Raw genomic sequence first — 18,167 nt, 5'->3', positions numbered from 1 at the left:
CTGCTGCTGTTGCATTGTTAGCTGGTTTACAGTTAGCCCAACATTTTGGGTCTGGACAAACATCCGCCAAACCTTGGATCGTGCAGCTCCTCCTCAGTCTCTGTCTCTGTTTGCCTCTCTTCTCATCTGTGGCTTAGAAAGTGTCAAGACGAATGATTGCATTGCATTCTACGCACTGAGGAAAACTGTGGAAGAATGTCTGTTTGCGTTTGCGTTTGTATTCCCAATTTTCCCCATATTTAGTTCTAGACGTGACACTTTCGAATACTTTCCCCCCCGCAGTTCCCCCCGCCTTCGACGGCGGGGAAGATTTTCTTTGAGCTTTCCTCGAGGCGGCTATGGCATGGCCTCTGCTGTGTTCTGGTTCCTTTTGTGTGTGCGAGGGGGGTTCATGTGTGTGTGTGTGTGTGTGTGTTTGTTCAGCCGCAGTGGCAGTGGCAGTGGCAGCCAACAAACTTGCGTTGGAGTTGCCTTCTAAAGGCCAAGTGGCCAAGAGAGCCGCTCGGTTACTTAATGCACTCACTGCGTGGCGGCTCAGTCATTCACTTCCTTGCTGGCATATGCCTGATACCCTGGGCACAGGGTATCATGAGTCTGAGCAGCTGCTTGCCATGCAGAAACGATCAATGTTTGAGGGTAACCATGGCTTCGGTTCTTTGCTGCTGGTTTTCAAATGCAAAAGCAAACAAAAGCACACAAAAACTGGCTAAGAGCAGCTGATGGCCATGTCGATGTATCTCTCTTGGCTGTTGCTTGTTGGCTGTTGGCTGATGCTTCTCTTCTGAGATGGATGGAGACGTCGTTTAAGATTAAGACGACTTCTTCTTTCAGCTGCGACGAAGATCGTGTTGTAGTTGTAGCTGTAGTTGTTGCTGCTGCATCGAGTGCGTGTTGCTGCTGCCACGGCTGCTGTGCTGTGTGGCGTGGCTGTGCTGCTGGCGAGGTGAGTGATGATGATGAATGTGTTACAACGAAGGTTAACGACTTTCAGCTTTATAAACAGCAAAAACAACAACCACAAACGCAGTTGCTGCAAACAGCTGATGGCGTATCTGGCTCTGGCTCTGGCTCTCTTCTATTGTATCTCAAGAATGGAGAGGGTAGGGGGGGATGCTCTGGGAGACCTACATATGTACTATATGTTTGTGCCCCTTGCGGTGTCTGCTAATTAAGCCGCCAACAAGCTAATTATATGTGCCGTCTGGCACTCTAATTGCAATTTAAATAAATGTGGCAGGCGGTCGAACCAGGTTCGGCCAACCAGTTTAGCATTTGGCCAAAAAGGAGCGTTTTAAATTTCAATTTGTAGAAGTCAGCGCGTTGTCAATGCAGTTGAAAGATTCTGCGACAACACACGGGACTCTCTCTCTCTCTCTGTGTGCATCTGCCATCTGCTCTTAACAACTAAATTACACTTGTCTGCATGTTTACAATTTACTCCTCACAGATACACACACACACACACACAGCTAGACTGCCAGAGAATGTGAGCAGCAAATGTTCGGGGCAAAAGCAGGGACGCAGGCACAGCCACAGTCACAGTTTCGGCCGAAGTTAGTCACTCTGTCCAGGCCAGGCCAGGCCAGCACAGGCCAGTACAGGCCAGTCAGTTTGTCTCTGGTTTGGGCCAAGATTGCAATGAGGTTAGCGGCGCAATCTGCTCAAATATAGATGGCTAGTTAGATGGACAAACGGACGGGCAGCCAACCAGCAACATGTGTAGCCATGTAGCAACATCAACTGCAACTGCAACAACCGGGCCTGCCCCGATCCGTGGCTGCATGGCTGCCTGGCTGCCTGGCTGCTTGGCTGCTTGGCTATTCTAATTGCGCACAAGCTTAGCAGCTTTTAGTTACTTTGTAGACTTTTAGTTGCCATCAAACCACTCTCTGGGGGCTCTGCTCTTTTGGCCAGCTAACGATTTTTGCATACACGTGAGAGCCCAGCTGGCCTGTTAATTTATGCAATGGCCTAAACTTGAACTGAACGTCGAACCTCGAATGCCGAACGCTGAACGCTGAATGCTGAATGCTGTCTCCGTGTGTTGGCAATAAATTGCCTGCCGGACCCGGCCAAGTGTTGCCAAATAAATGTTCTATTGATTTCTGCAACACCTTGTCTTCGATTCGACAAAAAGGCTAACTGACTAACTGTTCTGTCAAAATGTTAGCTGCTGCTGCCCACATGGGCAACGGCAACGGCAACGGCAACGATACAGCCATACTCGCATCTGAGAGAGCGCCGAGCATTGCATGTGGCATGAAATTCAGTTGAAATAATGACACACCCGTTTCGATTCATACGATTCATACGAGTATGGCTGATACAAAAATACAAACAGACGCAGATATACAGATACAGATACACATCTCTCTCCAGCCCCAGCTCCAGCTACAGCTCATAGATTTTTTTTCACTTGAAAATGAAATGAAAATTACCGAACTGTAACCATATGTGGCGGTCCGCTGCTTCATGCTGCTTTTATGTCCCTGCTACGCTACCCCTGGAGACGGGTTCCCTCAGCTATGGGTAGAACTTTGGGCTGCTCTCTGCCCATTAAATCGCATTTAATTATGCACATAAAAAACCACCGAACAGACAGCCAATTAGTTTTCTGCAAGTAAGTGGATCGGATGCCAATTGTTTGCACAATTAAATTGATTGCCCCCCCCGGCGATAGACTGTGATCCTCACATCACTTTTTTAAGGGTTTCTTTTGCCAATTTTTATGGTTATTTAATACCTTTTTTGTGTGCCGAGAATTTCCATTATGCCCAGATCCAGACGCAGACGCAGGCCCAGACCCAGACCCAGACCTCCCACAATTTGTGTGTGGCCAAAGGTTAATTACAATTTATTGCCTGCTTTTTGAAAACCCATCAAATTGTTGTCGTTCCGCTCACTTGCTCCCCATTTGCTTGCCTGTGTGCCCATGGCTGTGTCTATGGGGATCTGGAGCTCGCTGCTTCTGTCGTTTTGTCCTATGATCGCACAATTTTGATTAGGCAACCGTCAACAATTTAATTGCACATTTGCATCAGAGTGGAAAGTCGGTCCGGACTGTCATCGGGGATTGGATTGGAAGGGAATGGTGCTGCTCTTGGCTAGCGGGGTTTTCAGGTACTGGCACAGGCACAGGCACAGGCCACGTTTGATTTCTTAATTGTCGCTAAATGCGGGACGGGACATTGTCTTTTCAGCCTGACAACATTGTTGTTGTTTCTGTTTCTGTTTCGGCTGTTGTTTCTGTTTGTTTCAACCATTGTTGCTGCTGCCTGCCTTGCTGCCATGCTGCCTGCCTGCCTGTCTGCTTTCTGTGGCTGTTGCCTGTTGTCTGTAGCCGCATTATCGTCGATCATTTTGTTTGCAATGAGTTTTTGTGGTTGCCGGAGCACACGAAATGAATGTACACACAGAAACACACACACACAGCTGTTAAGGAATTGTCGAACGAAACGACGATCATGGTGGTAATTTCCACAAACGGGAACGGGAATGGGAACGGGAACCCTATCCCCGATACTGTCAGCCTGCTGCCTGCTGCTGCTGCTGCTGCTGGTAGAGGGGTCACAGTTTTAATTGCTTCAATTTGAATTTATTTTTATTTCCACTCTCTAGGCTACCCTCTCCTTGAGCGCGCCACTTGAGCCTAGTTCAATCCTCGCCTTGTCGTGTGGCTGCTGCCGATACCTGCATATATTACCCAATGAGAGAGTGTGTTCCAGGGGTGGTGCTGATAGATGGCTGGGGACACACCCACATCCGGGCAGAAGAAGCTATCGGCTAACCCTCCTCAGTCCACAGTCCACAGCCCAGAGATCTACTTCCAGTTCGCACCCACTTCGAATGGGTTTCCCATTTCGTGAATATTTTCCCATGGGCAGAGCGTCGGCACACTTTCACTACTTAAAACACTAAAATAACTTATATTTAGTAATTTCAGCTGCGCTTAATTTACATTTAAATATAATTTTCCTCGAATCGAGCGACAGTTTCTAATCTCTTTCCGCCGGCCGCTTCGAAGCGCAGTATTCAATGGATTTTTGAGTATTTTTCCCCTCGGTTTTTTTAATCGCTAAACTGTCTCATAAACCCGGCATTTTATTTGACAAGCGCGCGCTTCGGCATACGAAAGCAGCAGCCAGCCAGTAGGCAGCAGCCAGCAATCGAATTTCTTTTTTGATAGAAAACGCACTCTGCGTATACGCAACTTCAAGCAGTCACTCACTCGCGTGGCACATTAGTGGCACATTATGAGCCATTTTCCCAATCCAATAACTCAAAATTATGTTGTGCTTTGGCGGACAGCTATCGCCGCTCGTGTATTATTGATTCAATTTCGATTTTGATTATCGGCGGCAGCGGCAGCTAAGCCGAAAATCCATTCAATCCCAATCCCAGACCCAGTCCAATTCGGTCAGTCTTTCAGATGGTAATACCCATTTTGACTGCCATTGTTTCTTCTTATTTATGATTGTAATTATTATAATTTGTTAGGCACATTACGAAACACACACTTTTACGTAAGCTTTCAAAATGGAGTTGGTTCAAGGATGAAGTGGACCTTAAGTTTAATTCAACTTTGAACAGGAAGCCAGCAACAAACTTATATATATGGAGTAGGTCTCGTCTCGGCTTAGAGCCCCCGCCTTTAAGCCAATTTGGGCTGCCACCGCGGCGGCGGATATGGACTCAGCCATAACTCATGTGGCGGCGCAAATAATTTGATATCAAAGAGCGTCGTCTCTCGGGCGATCGCATAAATTTATGCAGCCTCCATGGAGCAAAGCAAAGGAAGGAAAGGAAAGGCAGGGAACGGCAAGGAAAGGTGTTAGAACCTTTTAGTTTTTGTGGCTTGTTTTCGTGTTAAGAATTTATGGCTGTTTAAACAGACAGATAAAGTTGGGGTGTCATTAGTGATTTATGGTGGGATTGGGCCAGTGTGATTGGGTTTCTAAGCCTCTCTTTCTCTCTAAGCCCCAAAGTTCAGCTTCGGTTTGACATTGAATGGAAAGAGCCGAAGCGCCGCTGGAAATGGGTTGTCTTTGTGTCTGTGTGCCTCTGGGGGCCCGGCGTGTGAATTCTGTTTCCGTTGCAACTTTCAAAGTAAGAAGAGACGTCGCAAATTAAGTCAAGGTTGCTGCTGCATTGTATTACTCATAAACTGAACTGAACTGAACTGAGTGTTGGAGTGTTGGATTACGCTTTGCGAACTGTGCCACAGAGAGTGTCCGTCCGCAAAATGTGGGCGAATGGAATGCCATCGCATAGGGTTTCAAGGCACTCGATGACGTGCGTTTCTCCGGGAGGAAATACCATACCAAAGCAGTTGATAACAAAACTTTCCACAGAAAAATCGAACATATGGAATTCCATGAATGAATGCAAGTAATCGTTGCTTTTATTAGCGATAAGATAACCAAACTTTCATCGAAAACAAATGTTCCATTATTCCCCCATTAGTCGCCCCTTCTGAAGGTGGGGCCCACAAAATTAGTCGACGTTCTACTAGGTCCCACAAAGAAATCCCTTTCGGTTTGCTGCAGCTCAAAATCTGGGCCCACACAGGCACTGTCTCCTCTGGGGCAAGTGTCTACCACGCCGTACTCGGCGTTGTGCCTTAATATTCTCTTCCAGGTCGTGGCAATCTCAATTGCCTGATCATATGATTTCATTTCAAAGAGCAGCCCATAAGTGGGTATCTCAATTGCCTGAACAACCTCGAAATTCAGATGATCCAGCTCCATTTTCTCCAGCAAAACCCGAACACTCCCGACAGGGTCTATGTCATCAGTCTGGATGCCACACTTCCTTCTGTACAGCAAACGGGGACTCAACTGTACTCTAATACTGGCTGGCAGATCAGCAAATTGAGCTGTAGAAAAGGGGGACTTGGGTGGGGTTTCGAATGGTCTTTGGGCTAAAAACTTACATAGTGTGGAGGCAAGCAGCAGAAGTGTGGCCAGTGCCTGAATTAAACGCATCTTGTGGTTTGTTAAGCTTCCTAAGTGCCAGATGGCTGGGAGGCTACTAAAGCGACGACGAAGCTTCGGATTCCTGATAAGCAAAAGCTTGAAAGAGAGCGTCTTATCAGCGCTGTGGCTGACCCTAGGTGACCTGTCATTCAATCTGTTGCTGACTACACAGCCATTTTATAAGAGCAGATCTTTTTTTACACTTTGCAGAGCACGATCAGAAGAAAGACTATAGTTTTATTGCCATGGGAGACATTTGATATAGGAAAACTCAAAAAAGTAGTGAAGGGAATTGTTGGAATTAGATAGGAATACCCATCGTATATACACTGAGAGAGAAAAGGCATGGTAAAAAGAAAGACACCCATATTCCAATTACATATTCAGTTTTCAATCTTATAGTGAAATTTCTTTGATTAAAACATATATTTGAATACATATAAAACACTTTAAAATAAGTGTAGTCCACTCTCTTATGTACATTCGATTCTCAGGGCTCGATCTCTCTGTGTATTGGTATTCTCTCTGAATGCATTTAGAAGTAAGTCTCTAGAGCTTCCCCTGTGACTGTTTCTCATTGAAAAATATATGAATATTTGTTCATTTTTCCAGTTGAAATTAGTGTTTTTGTTAGTGCACTTTTTTCAGGCAACTCGTTAATGTTAACAACAGCGAAAACAACTGGTAGTGGACTTGCCCAAAAACAAAAACTAAAAAACTGTTCGAAAAAATGGAAAATAATTTTTTATTTTTTGCCCATTTCAAGATGCCGCTAGTGTTGCTGCCGTTGTTGTTTTTGTTGTTGTTGTATTGTTCAAACAAACTTAGAAGCTTCCAGCTGTGCGCGTTGATTGCCATACGACACGATGCGTTTTCAAATACAAAAACAACAACAACAAAAACGGGCACAAAGCGAGGGAAAAGCCGCTCCGAGATTGCGCATTCGCCGTGTATGCACTCTGGGAGCATGCTGTTGCTGTTGTTGCTTTGTTTTGTTGTTTTCTTCGAACAAAAATAGCAAATGTTGTAAACATTTTTCGAGGTACGCAATCACCGGACCGCTCCGACCCATCGAGCCGTACATAAAACACATTGAAATTACAATTCATTTTTGGTTGTCGTTGTTGTTGTTGTTGTTGTGGTTGCTGTTTCATTACAGATTCCAGGCGTTTTTCCACGTTGCTTTTTTAAGGTGAATTTCATAGTCTATTTCATGAATTTCTCTATGTCTAAGGCATAGGCATGCGTGCGCCTGCCTTGGGTGTGCGCACGTCAATCATACGCAGTGTTGTACAGAAGAAATCTATTTCAAAAGTGAGTAGGCAGATATTCCTCTCGGTGAGGATGAATGAAAAGTGAAATTGATAATGGAAACGTGCTGAGAAATATACCAGCAAATAAACAAAATATTTATTGCTTCAGATTCCGTCCTTTCCTTCCGGTTTGCAATGCCTTCGGGCATTAAATGTTCATTGGCACCGATTGCGGAGTGCGGAATACTGTTTACTGCCGTTTGAACCTTGAACCTTGAAGGGGCAATCATTCACACCACGCGACAAATGAGCCGAGATTGATAAGCCACCAGCAGCCCCATATCTATCTCCAGCGAGAGCTTATCGCCCGCTCGCGCTCCCGCTTCGTCTTCGGCTTCGACTGCCTCTTTAATTAGCCATTTTTATCGGGCCTGTGTGCCATTTGGCTCCGCCAAGCTTGTCGCCTGTCAATTTGGCTAAAAATAAATGATTACTGCTTCTAGTATACGTATACTCGCACAATATGATATCATGCCGCTTCGCTTCGTTTTTGCCAATTAAAAACGAAAACTTGAAAGTGACTGAGTCTTACGTATGGCTGGGACTAGCACCGGAGACTGCGACTGAGACAGCTTTTTCGTAAATTATGACTGGCGATAATCACACAACGTGGCAGCGGCGGCCGCACCAGCCGCAGCAGCAGCAACACCAGCTTTTTTGTCCAGAACTGTTTTGCCCAGCCTCAGGTTTGGTCTAGTAATTAGCTCCGAGAGGGGGTGGGGGAGGGGGGCAGACGTCGGCGCATGCGTAGCTCAAATTTCAAAAACTACTCGTACATGCACTTTGCACAGATACAAAGGCCATCGTCCGGTCGTCTCTGGCTCTCTGCCTCTCTGGGTGTGAAAAGAGATTTATGTGCTAGGCCGGCACACATCTCTGCTCTCCGATTGCTGGCAGCAGCAGCGTTGGTTATCAATGCGTTGGCCCACAGCAGCACCACCAGCCCCAGCACCAGCCCCAACCGCCCCGTGCTCCACCAGCCAAAGCAGCAGCCATTCACCCGAACCGATTCCAGTTTTCCAGTTGTGGCGGCTGGGCTGTTGGAGACTGTGGCATCTGTGAGACATTTCATTGTGCGCCTGGGACTGGGCCTGTGCCTGCTTTATTTATGGTCTGCTCAGCTTTTTATAACTCTTCGATTTATATTGATTTGTAATGCACATAAAAACGATCCACAAGCAGCGCTTTTATATGCCATGCGGTTGACCTTGTCTGTGGCCAGGATCGGCCAGAGATCGGATGCTCAGATAATGCCACGTAAATTATCATAGTTACAAAATGCTGAAGGTCGCATACTGCAGCCCCCAGAGGGAGCTGCTCTCAGCTGTGTGTGCCCCATCTGGCGAGGCGGTGGCTCCAATTACATCGCGCCGTGCAGTGCAACAAGTGTCCGCAACATGTCAGCGGCAACTCCCATTGTCCGTCCAGTCCGCCCGCCTGCCTGCCTGCCTGCCAGGTGACATAACAGGCAAGCAGATTTTTCGCTGGTTCCCACCTACATCTGGGTCTGGTCTGCCATGGATATGCCAAAAAAGAAAAAGAAAGAAAGAAAAAAGAAACACTTGTGCATGCAAATATTTTACGAATTTGCTGGCAGAATTTGTTAGAAAACTGCAACAGCAGACAGCTCAGCAGATAAAAAGGCAAAACAAGAAAAACATGCTGAAAAAAACAAAAAAAAGCTATACACTCGTACTCGTACGATATGGCCAACAAAAGACCTGCGCACATGACAATGTGTAAATTTATGGCAACTCGTGCGGCTATGGCTATGGCCTGTGGCTCTGTGGCTCTGTGCACTCGAATTGCATAAGCTCCCGAGAGCCAGAGAGCTCCACCGCCAAGCGCTTTATGCACCACCGCAAATAACATAATATTTGTATTTGTTTTATTAATTAAGCCCGGGTCGGGGCAGCAATATTTGAGCATCCGATGAATACTCGTAGTATTTCCATCACAATAATATTTGGCAATGCATTTGCAATCGTCAATACCCTTAAAGATCAGTCACCAGTCATTCACTCATTCAGACAAACGCGGAAGTTGATCGACAGGCGATTTATTGACTGTTTTCCTTGATGTCGATCAAAGTCTTTAAGCGAAGCAAATCTTCTGTGGAAATATCACAGATAAAACACTGATAGAGGGACTGATATCTTCTTCAGAATTGAGACACAGATAAAAGACAGAAGCACACACCACACAGCACACACCTGTAAGCAGATCAGATTTGGTTGGTTTCTCAATCAAATGAAATTCCAATTAAAATTCCTCCACGTCCCCAGCATGTGTGGGGGCGTGGAGGCGTGTGTCTGTGTGTTTGTCTTAGAAATGGGGCACAGTTAGTTAATAGCGGGGCATTTCGGGGCAGGTCTTGCATACGTACATATCCGTAGATGTAGATGTGTGTAGATGCCATGACCAAGCACTTTGCGGCGGTTTTCCATTGAAAAATCAAGGCAAAATCCCCACCGATCCGCTGCCTGATTAAAGAGGCTTTCACCGCATATGGGTCACAGCGACGTCACCTTTCGCCAGCCAGCCCCAGATTGGGGATATGGATGGGGCATGGGGCATGGCGATATAGGGCATTTCCCTCCACTCCATTCTGTTCTGCTGCTCTAATGAAGGTCCAAAGTCAATCTGTGTTTTCTTCTGTAGGTGTAGGTGTTTGACCCTGCCTGTTTATGTAAATTTCTTGTCGGCTTTTTCGACCAAAAACAAATTCTTCCACAATTAGTTGGGGCTTTTTTCTTTACTGTCTCTCCTCTAATTCTTCCTCCTCTCCGTCTGGCTCAATCAATTTGAATACATTAATCAATTTCCATGCCAAGTTTTGTGTTTTGTGTGTGTGTTTCTGCTTTGAACATTTCTTTTTTGTGCTGCGATCGTGGCGCGAAAAAAGACGAGCCAAGCAACAACAATTTAATTATAACAGCAAACAGCGACAAAAAAGCACATCGGATCGGGTATATCTGAAATTGATATCGTGACTTTGTGTAATTTGTAATTTACGATGAGATCACATCCTCCAACAATGAATGTATCTCAGGCCCGAACGTCTATCGTTGGTTCCATTTTGCTGTTTTGTCCCCATGAGGCAGCATCTGCATCTGCATTTGCAGCTGGAGCTGGAGCGAGTGGTGTTCTCTGTGCAGCAGCACTTTTTGGCTTGTGCCTCTACACAGATGGATGTCTGGATGTGACTGGCAGGCAGCGTCCTGGCATCGTCCAGAAGTCAAATTTGCATTCGCAGCGCAAAAGCCATTGGCATTGGCAATGGCTGAGGCTGGGGCTGGGGCGGAGGCTCAAGTTTGGAATAAATTAGATTTGGCATTCAGAGTCAAAGCCAGCAGCAGCAGCAGCACTCAAATGAATTCTCAATTCAAAGCAAAAGCAAAAACAAAAGGCTACGGAAATGTAAATCAAATGCCTCCAAACCAGAGACCGGAGACCAGTGACCAGAGACCATACTATCCATCGACTAGAGAATCGAATTGACAATCAAACAAATTATGTTGGCTGGTCCAAGCTGTTCCAAGCTGTTCCAATCAGAGTAGAGTTTTTATGTCAGCCTCGTCGGATGTCATTATCCAGCGAACAGACATTTCAAGCGCTCTTTTACGATCGTAGGAAACCTTGGATCTAATGATCTAATGCCTGACCCATTTCCGCTTCTGTCCGCTTCTGTTCTTTCTGCTAAAGTCCTTGACCTTTTCGCCTATTATGGTAGCTGAAAGTTTCGTTTGTAGCTGCCGCTCCGGCCCCACAAAAATGATGTTATTTTCCTATGATTTTCATTTGAGCGGCGGTCGCTCCGCCTTTGAGGTCTTTAGCTTTTATGTTCGGGTTTTTTGAACCCATCAAAACTTGGAATATTACAAAACGCTCGCTTGCGCGTTGTCTCATATTTTTCCTCTATCTTGTGTGTCTTTTTCTTGTTTTCCGAGTGACAGCAAAGCCGTTTAATTAGCTGCAAAGCAAAGCCCACGCTCCAGAGCTCCAGAGCTCCAGAGATTCTCGATCATGTCGCAATCTTCAACTGGCAGCAAGACAGGGCGATATGCTTTATAGCTGATTGCTGGCCATGGACCATGTGACAGATTTAAAAGTGTCAGCAGCATATTTAATGCCTACACTTGGACTCTGCGGAGTCCAGAGCCTGGAACTAAGACTCCATCCAGCCTGCTCCTGAGCCTGTGCCTGTGCCTCAACCTACGTTCCTGGCTATTGATTTGTCACTGGCTGGCAGCGGCCTGGCAGCCTCCTTAAACCGTTCTGACAGTCGCCAAAGCTGCCTTACATGTGCAGCCAGGCGTGTGGGCAACGCCTGACAGCTGGCGGGCCAGCCAGCCCCCAGGCAGTCTCCTTGTCAGTCCAGAATGCCGCATAATTCTCAAAACTGTAGCGCGTAGGTCGCTAATCAGATTGCCTGCGATGTCGAAGATACACAGATACTCTCCAGCAGAAGATACTCTCTGATTGGAACTAGTCCCTGGATTTGGCTCTGGCTTTGCCAGATGACTTTTTTAATTGCACAGTCAATCCACAAATAAAACTCTGGGTGGCCTATAAAATTCGTCATAAAATTCAATTGAATCGAGAATCGAGACCCTCTCGGGGGCGCTCTCAGACTCGCTTTTCATATGTGCCGCGGGGCAACCATTGCATAATACCATACACACAGATACACACACATACAAGAGAGTTAATTTCAGTAAAGGCAAACAAACGCAAACGCAATGCGCCTCTGTCTTAGTCGCAGTCGCAGTCGCAGTCCCAGACTTTGCTGTGTGGTCCAGAGCCCAGACCCCAGACCCAAGACCAAGCCCCAGTCTGGCTTCGGGCCATGGCGTTGTCGGCGGCTTGGCTTTTGCGTGCATTTGGACTTACAACAGAAAGAAAATTACCGCCGCCAATTTAATAGTCACACTTGTGCTTGTGGCAGAGGCAGGGGCAGTGGCAGACCAAAGCAGATTCAAAGGCTGGAAATTGTGGCACAACAAAGCTGAAATTACGTGAAGTGAAGGCTTCCAGCATTCGGCATCGGCACAACACGCAATGTGCCCCTGCCGCCTGTGAGGGCATTAAATGCCTCTTAGAAATGTAAAGATACCAACGTTTTTGTTTCTCTATTTGTCTCGGCATACGGGGAGTATCTTTCGGATGCTGCGCGATGGTGGGTGGAGGAGGATCACAGTTTTACATCTGCATCCAGTGCATGCATAGGGGATTCCTGCATTGTTTCATTATGTTTTGGTTCTTGAGAAAATGTGCAGCCTCATCGTAATGATGTTCGTAAATACTTGTACTCGTAGAAACAAACAACACTCAATGAAGGAAGGTTCTCTGCCTTGGTAAAAGGTTTTGGGGCAGGCGCTAATGGCTTTTTGATTGTTTATAGTCTCAAGGTTGTCCCACGGGTCGTCGTATGTATATTAGGGGGCTTCTGTCAAAGGTTAGGGGTTAAGGCTTAAGCCATGATATCAGCAGCTGTAGGCAGCCCCTGCTGCCTGCTCAGCGATTATATGTAATTGAGACTGTTTGCTTCTTTTTGGGCATTTCCTTAAAAGACCAGACCGACCAAATTATATTTTCAACAGCGATCGATCAAAATGCATTTCGAACCGAACAAATACAGATGCAGCATTCGAACCGTTATTAATGCAGAGTATCGGATGTCAACTGCGGCATTCGCACAGACAGACAAATCATGGAGCGGGCAACGAGGGGGATCGGATCGGATCCGACTGACAGACAGATAGACAGACAATCCCGTCCCCGGTTTTTGTCTAAACAAACGAAAGAGCAGAAGGGGAGCGCCATATGTGCGTGTGTCTATAACGCTGCCTGCCGTCTGCTGTCTGATGTCTGGTGTTCCACCCATCTGCAGGGGCTGCTGCCAGGAGGGGGAAAAACGCAAACATAAAACTACCGTTTGATCGATCGTTTTGATTAAAAATGCAACACATTTCTATATGATCTGTCACAGACATCGGAGGAATCGGAATCGGAGTCGCAGTCGCAAGCCGCAAAAGTTGTCGTGGTCTTTGCCGCTGCACTGCGGTCTGTCCCGGACGAAGAGCAGGAGGAGGTGAGGAGGGAGGGGTGAGGAGTGGGCAGGGCGGGCGGACGAGTGAGAGACAAGCGAAATGTTTGTTAAAGTGAAATTAACGTCGCCATCTAACTGGCTACCAATCAACAATGCCAGCTCTCTGTGTGCCACAAGAGTCTGCGAACTGAACTGAGCCACCGATACAGCACAACGCATGCGCCACAGCGATCATCATCTTGTCTCTGTCTCTGTGCCTCTGTTTTGTGGCAGACAGGCAGCAGCCTTTCAGTGGCATGCAGTTGTCGCCAGTCGCACATTTTCCGCGTGGTTTCAGCTCTGCCACGAGGAGAAGAAAAAGCACAAACCCAAAAGGAAACCCAAGAAAAGCAAAGAAAACTAAAGTATATAGGGGAGAAATTTGTTGTTAACTTTTTTTGTGGGAATATCTTCAGAAGTAAGCGGCCAGAGGGTTGGAGATGCAAACAGCTGGTCGAAATCTTGATAGCCTCAGGAAGGGTATAGCAGACCCAGCCCAGCCTATGCCGTTCCCCGTGCGTTTTGGGTTTCCGAATGAATGAAATTCGATCGTTTTATTAACTGTACATTTTGCATGATTTACTGCCATAATACACCCCTATCCCATCTCATCCCATCCCATCCCAGCCCATTCCCCCTTTCAATATTTTTTTGACAATTTTCCACTGGATTTTCTTGTCGTTTGCTGTCCATTAACCTTCATTAGGCTTAGAGAGGCTATTAACACCCCTCTTTCCAGAGCACTCCGCACTCCCCAATCCCCACTCTGCCCCTCGCAGTGGCGGCTGTCATTGCGTTTGTCCATTTATGGTATGGCCTGCATTGACAATTTCTATCATCGATTGCACACGAATTAAAGTTTATTTATTTATTTATTTGCCTCTCTTAATGAACTGTGTGAAACAGTTTTCGATTGCCGGACAGACACCAGCAACAGCAACAGCACCACACAACCACCCACCCAACCACACAACCACCGCACCACCGCACCACCATCGAATGCTTTGACTGCATCGAATGCATTCGACAAAAGCTGCCACGCAACTTGTCCGAGTATCGGTTTTTGGTTTTTGGTCTTTTGCTTTTTGGCCAGGCCAAGGCGCACATTTTTGTGTGTGCAGCGCAAATTGTTATTGCACAATTTTTCGTTGGTTTTTTGTTGTTGAATTTTCGGGGGGATTGCAATGCAGTGCAGTGCAGGCGACAGCTGAGTGGAGTGGACAAAAAAGACAAGCAAAATGCGCCTAATTGTCGCTCTTTCAGTTGTCGCACATAACACTTTGTTTTTGCTAATTTCCTAACGCTTATGTGTGCTGTGGTGTTTCCGAAAAGTGAATTTTTAACCAGTTTTTGCGCTGCGAGACAATAGCTCGACGAGAGCCAAAGACAACCAACTGAGGCTCGGCTGCGGCGATATAGAGACTGCCAAGAGCTAAAGAAGCTCCAAATTCTGCGGAAGATCAAGACTGAGGTCGATCTTTTATAGTTAGAGGCAAGCAAAAGGTAGAACTCTGCTAAAAACCAGTAGGTCTTCAGAGCTTCAGGGCTTAAACAGCTGGGAATACGGCTCCGGCTCTGAGAGGTGGCACGTGACTGCTGGTCCTTTATGGGTAAACGGAATGATCATCATTATCATCGTCATAAAGTGAGTCACTTTTGACACAGTTGTAGCTACAGTTTGTTGCCCTTTGTTTTGGGCTAACGCGAATCATCTTTAGCGCCTGAATACCCCCCCTGGTATGCCCCCACGTACCCTCGTACTCTTTCGTTCTTGCAGTGACACCACAACCGTTATAATTGCATGGCCATTATCAAACTAAGGCATCTCTTTGAGCCAGAAACAGAGTCAGAGAAGGAGTCTAGAGCTGGAGCCAGAGCCAGAGCCACACAATTGCAAATTGCAATTGGCCTAAGCAATTACCAAACAGGGGGAAGAAATGAGAGCAGCACAACACAGTCTAAAACATGTTTTGCAGAGCATTTGTTAGATCAGAGAACCATCAGAGCCGTGGACCAGCTGGATGATTATGCAATTTACAAAGATCTCTGGGCTGGCAGTTGCAGCGTCTGGGATCGCATCGCACCGCTTCGGAGAGCACAGCACAGAAATTGTTATTGCATTTAAATCATTTTTAATACCCAAATTTAAAAGCGAAATAATCATAAATAACTGGGTTAATTTGTAACGCTGCCATGCGTACGATGCGTAATGATCCATTCAGCCCATTCCCCCGATTATCAACGGCGGGGCCTATGAACCTTCGCGTTCTTTGGCTCTATTTTTAGAGCAGAGCCGAGTGGAGTTTTCTCTCTTGATAAATATGCAAATGAAACTGAAATTCAATTAACGCTGTCATATCAAAGAGAGGCAACCAGATAGAACCCACCAGATATATGTGCCTTTTATGCATGGATCGTATATGGATCGTAGTCTCTGCTCTAGTCGGAGCAAGAGGGGGCTGGCTGTCAAGTTCAAAGTTATAAATGTGCTACAGAGCGTGCGGAGTTTATTTAATTTCGATTTGGATTTGGATTCGGTTTGGAGTTCAAGATTCGTGGCCAGCATACGAGAAATCGGTTTACAAATCTTTTATTTTTGGTTTGTGATGGAGATTTGTATTTCCTGCCCTGCATTTGAAAGTCAGAGAACGATTCTGTCATTGACTGGCACTGGCACTGGGCCCGGGGATCAATTACCTTTCGAAACCAATTTGCATTTGAAATGCATAACGAAATCGTGTGCACACAATATTTTGGCAGTCGCCTGCTGGGTGTGCTGGGACTGCTGGGACTGTGGTGGCTGTTCATTGTTTTGCCAAGCTGATTGGCAGGCTTTCAAATTTTTGTATCAACTTGGGAAAATGGAAAATGCAGGTGTCGGTGGCTCCCACACAGACAGACAGTCAGACAGTCAGTCAGTCATGTAGTCATGCAGTCTGCCATTCAGGCTGTTGGTCGTCTTATCTCCCTTTTGGCAGTTGCTCATTATTGTTGCCGGTTGCTAGCTGTTGCAAGCTGTTGCCTGTTGGCGGCAAAAGGTGTGTCAGTAGTTGCAACTGCCGTTTGCTTCTGAGGCAACTCCAATCCGATCCGATCCACTCCACTCCAATCCACTCGGAGATCACGTGGCTCTGATCAATAAGCTCTAGGCACGCAAGCACTCCACTTCAGACGAGCTCTGGGTGCTCTGGGAGCTCTGGGGGCTCTGGGGGCTCTGGGCTGTGGGTTGTGGGTCCGAGTGGAGTTCATCTTTTGGCTTTGGCCAAAACACAAAATATAGGTTAATGCGGCCCACAAGGAGTCTTGTCTTATATTTTCATTGTTGATTGAGGAGTCTGCTGCTGCGCTGGCCATTTCTTTACTCTTACTTTTGATTAGGCCATGAGTCTGCATTTATTTGCGGATTAATTCTTGAAAAGTAAATCTTCCGATGATTTGTCAACTATTCGAGTGGCTGTGGCTGGCCCCCAATTTGGGTTATCACAACACTCTCTCGAATGGCTTTCGTTTTCAGAGGCGGCGCGACCTAAAGATATTGTGTAACATTTCTCCCAGACATCTCGGGCATTGTTTTTATTGGATTCTTGCATGCAACACTTGCAACCATTGCAGCAAATTAACAGCCAGAGATGTCTGTCCAGGCTGCCAGGGCAATGCATTGTAAATTATGACGGCCTGTCCATAATTAATCAAAGCACTAGGGCCGCCGTCTGCTGCGGCAATTGCCGGCCTGCCATTTAGTCTCAATTAACACACGCAAATTAGCCAAAGCTGACAGACAGGAGGGGTGACGGGGTGCTGGGGTGACGGGGTGCCGGGGTGCCGGGTGCGAGATATGCCAGGCATTTGAAAGTAAAAACTACTCCATTCCGCACCTACCGGAATTCGTTATACATTTAGTACACTACACAATACCCCGATGCATTGTCTAGTGGCTGCTGGTAGTGGCTGCTGCTTGGCCTTTTGTGTCGCTCAACCAGTTTAGAAATTCTACTGGTTTTGAGTGACGGCCATGGCGAAACCTGATGTGCCACATCAGGCGATTTGTATTCCAAATGACGTCTGGTTCCGTTGGCTGCTTCCAGGCCCGGAGCAGAGCATACACCGAGCACAATGTCAGCTGATTGAATTGCAAAAACAAGAAAGGAAGGATAGGTAGATAGATATCGGCGATCCAACATACCCCGAAGAGCAACGGGTATGCCAAGGAAAACATTGTCGAAAAGAAAAATTGTGCAAGCTGTTCTGCAAGTTATATGAGACATTTTGCAATCATCCATCCCATCGGGGAGGGAGGGGCGGATGTCATCTTTGGAGCTGTCCTGGCCTTGTACTTCCTGAACGTTGGGGTTCTCCGGCGGCTCATCACCCGCTAATTTATGCCGCATTGCATTATCGATTTGAGGTTGTTTTCGAAGCAAACGAAACTGGTCGGGGATCTGTCCATATACGAGTATACTACCTGCTTTAAGCAGGGGCTTTGCTCAACACAAAATTTATGCATTTAGTCAACACATTTATCATGCAAAAGATACAACCCGACTCGAAATTAGCATTTGGCGTAGTGCGTGCCAATACTTTTAGTGTGACAACAAAACGGCTAATCCCCAAAGCACAGTCCATCGCATCCCATCCCATACCATCCCATACCATCCCATCCTTTGATTAGTTGACAAATAAACTAAGCTACCTTTTTGTTTTTGTTTTTGGCTTTCTCTTTGCAGTCGTCGTCGCTGCCAGGTTTTTGGAGTCGGACATTTTTGCATGAAAATTGCAACCAAAAAGGTA

At 46.5% G+C, this 18,167-nt stretch overlaps 2 protein-coding genes across 3 annotated transcripts in view; one reads left to right on the top strand and one right to left on the bottom strand.

Annotated features, from left to right (window-relative positions):
* cv-c (crossveinless c) overlaps positions 1-18,167 on the top strand; it is a 92,571-nt gene that overhangs the window by 12,158 nt on the left and 62,246 nt on the right. For both annotated transcript variants that reach the window (XM_033377033.1, XM_033377034.1), the window contains one exon: positions 18,104-18,164. The gene's annotated coding sequence lies outside the window, so the exon portion shown is untranslated. The remainder of the gene's footprint in view (positions 1-18,103; positions 18,165-18,167) is intronic.
* LOC6897397 (uncharacterized) lies at positions 5,371-6,051 on the bottom strand. The gene is made up of 2 exons (XM_002137513.3): positions 5,933-6,051; positions 5,371-5,875 (listed from the first exon to the last, which is right to left on the bottom strand). Exons 1-2 carry the CDS (start codon positions 5,982-5,984, stop codon positions 5,460-5,462), a joined length of 468 nt encoding a protein of 155 aa, XP_002137549.2. The 5' UTR covers positions 5,985-6,051; the 3' UTR covers positions 5,371-5,459.

Source organism: Drosophila pseudoobscura, chromosome 2 (assembly GCF_009870125.1).
Source record: "Drosophila pseudoobscura strain MV-25-SWS-2005 chromosome 2, UCI_Dpse_MV25, whole genome shotgun sequence".
Classification (NCBI taxonomy): Eukaryota; Metazoa; Arthropoda; class Insecta; order Diptera; family Drosophilidae; genus Drosophila; species Drosophila pseudoobscura.
The sequence above is the reverse complement of the archived record's forward strand: the minus strand, read 5'-3'. Positions and strand labels throughout refer to the sequence as shown.

Coding starts and splice junctions, on each gene's coding strand:
- LOC6897397 (XM_002137513.3), bottom strand. CDS start 5,984: ATGCGTTTAATTCAGGCACTGGCCACACTTCTGCTGCTTGCCTCCACA. Junction 5,876..5,932: donor GCTGCTTGCCTCCACACTAT/GTAAGTTTTTAG, acceptor CCTTTTCTACAG/CTCAATTTGCTGATCTGCCA.